General features: G+C 40.9%; 1 protein-coding gene across 1 annotated transcript in view; it reads right to left on the reverse strand.

Annotated features, from left to right (window-relative positions):
• The window catches only part of LOC117366886 (hyaluronidase PH-20-like), a 31,752-nt gene extending 24,836 nt beyond the window's left edge, over window positions 1-6,916 (reverse strand). The window contains exon 1 of the mRNA XM_033958860.1: window positions 6,798-6,916. Within this exon, the coding sequence (XP_033814751.1) occupies window positions 6,798-6,916 (119 nt within the window). The remainder of the gene's footprint in view (window positions 1-6,797) is intronic.
• Between the last annotated feature and the right edge of the window lie 790 nt (window positions 6,917-7,706).

Here is a 7,706-nt window from a genome sequence, read left to right on the forward strand (position 1 = left end):
TATGTACTGAATCTGCCCCCAGAAAACCTCCAAAATAGCAGGTTTTTTTTTCTTTTGGTGCACCAAAAGAACCAAAAGAAAAGCACCAAAAGAAAAAAGCTCTGCTATTTTGGAGGTTTTCTGGGTGCAGATTCAGTACATAGCTGGTCAAGATAACTGTATAACTAGGACCCCATAATAATCAGTCCTATATAATAATCAGGTTATTTTCAGTAGCACTAATCAAATAAATGCTGCTGAAAATTAGCAGCCCTGAAAAGGCGATTTAATGAGCCAGGAGCTATTTCTGGATGATTAAATTGCAATGAATGTCAATTCCTAACTATTTTTAAATTTTAATTATTTTTATCTTTTTAATTGTAAACTGCACAGACAATTGGTATGCAGTATAACAAGCCTTTAATAAACTTGAAACTTAATAATAATAAACTTGAAGCTAGTGTCTAGAAAAGATGAACTGGCAGTGCATCTCTAGTAGAAAGTCTGTAACATACACAAAGGACAATACAATTATGTGTGTTACTCTGTTCTTTGCCTAGTTAATAAGCGAGTTTTGAATAAATAATAATTTTTAAAAAAGGTAAAAACCCTTCCAAGGCAGCAGCACACAGTGCTAGATTTATTAAAGGGTGCAATCACATTAATGCACATTAATTTCCAGAGGGCCCATTTTATTCAAATAACATGCATTAATAGCATTAGAACACATTAACAAAGTAGTGTGTTAGGTTATTTTTTTAATCGTAGGCTGCTGTGGGAAAAGCTCCTACACTCAGAATTTCTATGAGCATCAGAGCTTTTACCAAAGTGACTCGTGATAAAAAAAAGCTAACACAGTTTCATAAAAGGGGGCCTTAGAGCAGTAGGGAATTCCAGGAGCTACCCTACTGAATTGTCCTGTTACAGAGTAATTTATTCATTTCTATACCTGCTTCATATTTTAAAAAAATGTGAGAAATGTCTCCTCATCTGATAGGAAAATAAGTTAAAGTTACCACAATGTATCATTTCTAAACCTATGCAAAAAGTCCCTCCAATGCTCAGAAAGCTGAATTTCTGACTCCACAAACCTTGCCCTGAGAAATATGATGTTCTAATTTATAAACTGTGCTCAGCTGCTAAAACTATTCTGAATGTTTTCTTTAGATTAAAATAAAACCTTACCTGTTCATTTGCTACCAGTCTCCTGTACAAGCTTGAAGAAGTTAAATGCTATTGAGAAGGGGAGGCTGCTTGCCCCATTGTGCCACAAAGGGAGGGGCCATGACTGGCAAACTTCAACATTAAAGAAACTCAACAAAATCCAGTGGAAAGCTATCTCTCTGGTAATGATTTTAAAGAGTACAATCTGTTTAAATGGCCATTAGATTGGCTCCTGTGTTTATTAACTAGCTTGTAAACAATGTTATCTAGAACTAGCAGGCTTCCTTGTGACAGATCTTTTCTGCAGAAATTTCAACTATGAGTTAAAATGTTAAGGAGCAAATTTAGCAAGGACATCTCCCATGGGCACAAAATAATAGACTCTCCTTAATATTTCTGTTCCCAAGTAGGAGGGAAACTTTGTGGATAAATTCTAATGGATCAATATTTAAAAGCAGAGTGTGGCACAGTGGTTAAAGCTACAGCATCAGTACCCTGAGGTTGTGGGTTCAAACCCATACTGCTCCTTGTGACCCTGGGTAAGTCACTTAGGGCTAGATTCACTAACCTTACTAAAGCATTATGATCCAATCCCGGGCGACCAATTCACAAAAGACTGCGCATGCAAATGCACTAATTGGAAACATGCCCACAAGCGATCCTGACGCATTCGCAGACCATATTCTTTGCCTGTAGATGGTCTGCTCATGCGCTAGCTCTCCTAACTTCCCTCTCGCTCCCCGAGTGCAAACTGACCCAACTAACTGCCACCTCTGCAGCCCAGAAGTAAAGAGAAGGGAAAGACAGTTCCCTCTGTTTGGAAGGCTGAGCTCAGCTTCCATCCCGAAGCCTGACATTAAAACCATGGGCTCGCAACAATAAAGCTTTTTTATAAAAGGAACTGTTAACTTGATTTCCTTCATCCTTCCTCACGGCGTGTTTAGTTAAAACCACGGGCTTGCAAGTATGGCTGCATACAAGAGCAGGGCGGCAGAGAACAGGGCAGTCAGAAAGGACGTCAGCGACTGGTCCCCAGCAGTCGCTTCTTTGTTGATCGGCCAGCCTAGTTGGTGTTCCATGTTTTGGTTAGTGAATCGCTGCCTTCCTGCTTTGCATGCTGTTTCCCCTCATTTGCATACGTGGATTGGATCAGATGATGATTGGCACACAGGTTAGTGAATCGGGTTGGAGGAAAATCGGGTCGGTACACGATCACAAACACAATCGGTGGGCTTCGTGAATCTAGCCCTTAATCCCCCCCATTGCCCCAGGTACATTAGATAGCTTGTGAGCCTGCCAGAACAGACAGGGGAAAATGCTCGAGTACCTGAATAAATTAATGTAAACCATTTTGAACTCCCCCTGGGAGAATGGTATAGAAAACTGAATAAATAATAATAAAAAAGATTAAAAATCTATAACCCATAACTATCTACTATTCTAGGTGAGTAGCAATGAAAACATGCCCAAGTAAATTCTATCACCTGCCACCCTAAGAGCCACTGACTATGCCATCATTTATTTTCAACAGCATTACCTGGATAGTATCGGGGTTAAGTGAGAAATAATTTGGATAGTGGCAAAATGATTGCCTTAAGAGGCCCTTTTTGCTTTGCATTTATACACAGGTAACATAGAAATGATTGCACTGTAAGTACAAAGTCTGTGCTGTAAATACAGGTGTGTGGCCACCATTTGACCTGCATTTACCACACAGGGCAGACGGGTAGCACAGAGGCACTGCATTACATACAGTGCTTGATAGCAGGAGTTCTCCCATGCTTTCAGGGTACAGGCTGATAGCAACATAAATAATGTCAAACACCAAGCCGTAGTGGTATTCCTACCCCCCTCACTTACTATCCACCTCCCAATCCCCCCACCCTAACCCTGAGACCCGATACAATAAGTGCCATTCCCCAAGCCAGAATCCCGACCCTCCAACTCACACTTGGAACCTCTACTCAAGACCACCCTTTCAACTTTGGAGCTCCCCAAGCCTCCAGCGACAGTTCCCTGAACTCCAGTCCAACCTTCCCACAGCAACCTGGCCCCATTCCCTCCTCACCCATCTACCCTGTGCCTTACCTGGTGATCTGCAGATGTATTAGGTTATCCACGGTGGCAGCAGTCCCTTGGCACATCCTTCAAAATGGGGACCTGACCTTTAAGTGGTTGTCTCAGGTATTACTGTATTTCTAGGGATGGTAGAATCACAAGACAATTTCTAGGGATCAAGCAGTGGAGAAGAACTGCTGATGCCATCATGGATGACCTAATTCCTTTGCGGACTCTCAAATAGGGCACCAGGGGTGAAGGGGACAGAATTCAGATATTCAGACAGGTGTCTGGATATTCAATACTTAGAGTCATCTGTTTCCTGGCATTGAGTATCCAGGGTTAGGCTAGCCTGCTTTTGGCCACCTGCTGAATATAATTTTATTTTGTTAAAAATTTTAAGTTAAGACAGCCATTTTGCACATACTGAGAAATCTTAAGCATATCCAAAAGCATTATAGAATCTTGAAAACTCTGTTGCAACTTATTCTAGCACTTGAGCTGCCTGCAGAAACCAGCTCCTTGATGCAAATCATTCTTTATACTGTATATACTCGAATATAAACCCATCCAAATATAAACCAAGGTAACCTTTTTTCCCTACAAAAAAAGGGGGAAAAAAGTTGACTGAAATATAAACTTAACTCACATCAGTCTTGGAAAGTTACTGTGGAAGTGAGTGGCCTAGTGGTTAGAGCTGCTGCTTCAACACCCTCAGGTTGTGAGTTCAATCTCAGCCTGCTCCTTATGACTCTGGGCAAGTCACTTAACCCCCCCCCATTAGCCCAGGTACCACAGTTAGATTGTGAGCCTGCAGGGACAGATAGGGAAATACTTAAGAGTATGTGATTACTTTTCAATGTATTATAACCTCTTTGGGTGAATCTCATCATGAAAAGGCAGTAAATAAACATATCAACCATTTTGAGTCAGCCATTTTGAGTTGTGAGACTGCATGGGACAGTAGCATAGGAGGATATCTCTTTCCCTGGATCACCAGCAGGACTTAAGATAGGTTCTGGGAAAGGTCTAAGAGAGGGGTGGGGGGGGGAAGACTCAGGTGCTCTAGCAATGACTTTATTTACATTCTGCGTTGTGGGAGTGGCTAAATAGCAGGAGCTTTCAAAAACTTTTAAACCTAATATCTCATTTGGAATTACAAAGAAATGGGAGCTGAGATTTTTAGCTGAGAACTAAACAAAGGTTCATGTAAGTTCTTCCTGTTTTAGATAAATTACTGAGCAGTTAGGAGAGAAAAACCCTAATTAACAGTTTTCTTTGTATGATGTGCCTTATATTCCTAAGATGAAATAAAGGTTTCTATTTGCAACCAGGTGGGCCAAGTCAATAAATGCTGTTGTACCATTTATTATGACAAATCTAGTAAATACCTTAATGCCTGAGGATTTTCTTTGTATCACCCATGACGTACACAATGCTGTTCATAATAAAGGGAGTACATCAGGACAGGGACACTATGAATGATTTACTCAAGTCATTTGAGAGGGTAGACAAAGGCAGTAATCTTACCGTTTTTACCACTTATTATTATTAAGCATCTTCAGTTCCTAAGGCAAAGCAATTCTTTATGGAACTCCTTTCTGTGATGTTCTGTTCTGTATTATTACATTGGCACAGATTCTAAATTTGAACTGTGAGAGAGTGTAATGAATAGACATTTAAAAAAACACACATATTTGTCCAGTAAGATTGTGATGTGTTATACACCATCATTTTTTTTTAAAAATAAAGCAGTTGGGGGGATTCAATGAGTGCTGCATTAGGCATTTCAATGTTTAACCCTTTTCACTCCCCCCTTTTTATAAAGCTGTGTTAGGTTTTTTTTATCGCTGTCCGTGGCAGTATTAGCTCCGATGCCCATAGAGGCTGGTGGTTGACAGAGAAACTAGCACTTTTTCTGGCCAGTTAAAAGATCCTGCTAGCTGTTAGCCACTGGCCTCCCTCGATGAAAATCCTTATTGGTGTTTGGCAATCCAGTTTGGTTATTTTGCCACCTCCCTAATTCCTCCCACCCACTCAAAGATCCTGATCTGATTCTCCTCATTCTCTTTTCCAAAATGGCACAGATTTGCCACTGCACCTCCCCCTCCCTCCCCCTATCTGCTGCTATCCCCATTCCTCTAACTATATCTCTTTTCCCTGTTCTTAGGTCCAGATTTACTCCTACTCCTCTGCCCCCTCCCCCAAGCCCTGAACTTCCCTTTCCCTTCCTCCAAAAACCCTGATCTTCTCAATAGTGCTGATCTGCTTCCAACAGCCTCTTTCTTCCTTAAAGGATTGACCTGTTGCTAGCCCCTCTTCCTTTCTCAAAGACATTGATCTGCCTCTGTCCTCTCTAGGTCCATTTCAGATTTTCTTGTCCTACCCCATCTCTCACCCACTCTTAATTTGAACCTGAGCATATCTACTAGTATTTTACCTCTCTGCTTCTGGCTGCTTTCTCCATCTACTTTTCAACTGACAGAGTCTGGGAACCCCAATCAGCCCTGCCACCTCCTATTCTTCACTTGGCAACAGGGCTGGCCCATCCATTTAGGCAAGATTAGGCCATTGCCTAGGGCATCAGCATTTTTGGGGTAGCAAGCTTGTCAGGTTAGGACAGATAGCGCAAAAGCAGTCCTAATTTGGCTGGATTAACTATGCAGATCACAACACTGAATATTGACTGGGACCCACCTAATTATTTTCTTTTCCCCATGTGAGTCCCCTTCCACCCCATGAAGCAGCCCCCCTCTTTCCAGGCAGCTCCCTCAACTTGTGAAATTGACAACCCCCTCCCCCTGGAACATCTCCCCATCCCTCCCAAAGGCTTGATAGGCTCCCTGGGCCTACCTCCTATCCATGTGGCCCAGTGGAGATATTTGAAACCTGTAAATTATATACAATGTATATTGGTATTAGATTCCTAGTATGTGTCAAATTAGGATAAATCCAGTGCAAATCGTAACCTGTTAACTGTATATTATGTATGTTTAACCTGTAACCCGTTCTGAACTCCAGAGAAACACCAAAAGACTCATTCAGTCATGGGCTGGGCTTCCTATGCATTGGAACCTGCTTTGTTGGAACTTTGCCAATAGGCTTGGCATGGGCACCATTGACAATTTCACAGTATAAGCCTCTGGAGAACTTAGTGTTGCTGCTACTGCTGCAGGGAACTCTCACAGACTCTCAGTTTTTTTTGGCTGCATAATTCAGGGCTGAGTATGCAGTCCACCCAAAGGTTAATAAAGTCCTCCATCTAAGAGTGGCTTTGAAAATTGCTCTTGCCATGGTAATGAATAAAGTTCAACCAAAAAGTTTTAGGTAATGTCTTTTTATTAAAATAACTCAAGGGCTCTCAATCCAGTCTATTGGACAATCTAGCCAGTCAGAATTTAGGATAACCACAAAGAATATGCATAAGATAGATATCCTGAAAACCTAGCTGGCAGGCTGTGTCCAGAGTACAGGGCTGTGAACCCCTAGGTTAACCTTCATCTGGTCAAACGAATGAACAGGTAAATTCAAAGGACTACTACTACTGTCCAATTAGCCATGTCTGATCCTAGGATACTCTGTAGGCCAATCCTCACCATACTTCCCTGTTTTTCATGGCTTCTTTCAATTGCTTGATGTTCATTCCCATGTCACTCTTGATAGTATCCAGCCAACGGGCTTTTGGTCTCCCCTGTTTCCTTTTACCACTGACCATTCCGAGTAGCACCTCCTTTTCTAGTGAATTCACCTTCATCATAGTTCCAAAATAGGTCAGTTTCTGTTTGGACAATGCTACCCCAATAAACCAGAAAATTAAAGGCTGCTTTACAAAGGTGGGTATTGATGAGGTGATGTATTAGCAGAATGGTGAAAAACTGATAGGAATGATGAAAGGAGTAGCTTTTAGAAAAAAAGAGTAAAAATATATTAAGTCTATGATAAGGTATTACCTGCAATTTTTGTGAACTTTCATATCTACATCTTCAAATGGACTAACATGGTGATCAGGTTATCCTAAGTTCACATACAAACTGAACTGGATATCATGAGCAAGATTGCAACATTCTTATTAACAACTGCAAGGTATTAAGCAATTATTGATACCACCCCACGTTGCCTTGAGGGAAATACAGTGTAAAATTATTTACATTACATTACATTACAGATTTCTATTCCGCTTGTGCCTTGCGGTTCTAAGCGGATTACAAATTAAGAGACTGTATTATTTCAGGAATAATACAGTATATAGAATCAGGAAAGTATCAAGTTACAATTGATTAGTCTGGACGTTTCCAGGAAGCATTTAGAGCATATAGTAGATAAATAGTAGGTTGTTGAAGTGAGTTGTACAATGTTTAGGTATAGTTATGCTGGTGGTGTTCGTGTGTGTATTTTCTAGTGCTATGTAGAGGTTAAGATGATGGAAAGTATTTTTTGAAGAGATGAGTTTTGATTTCTTTTCGGAATTCCTTTATGTCTATTGAATTGATCAGTAGATTGGAGAT

The sequence above is a fragment of the Geotrypetes seraphini genome, chromosome 9, assembly GCF_902459505.1.
Source record: "Geotrypetes seraphini chromosome 9, aGeoSer1.1, whole genome shotgun sequence".
Classification (NCBI taxonomy): domain Eukaryota; kingdom Metazoa; phylum Chordata; class Amphibia; order Gymnophiona; family Dermophiidae; genus Geotrypetes; species Geotrypetes seraphini.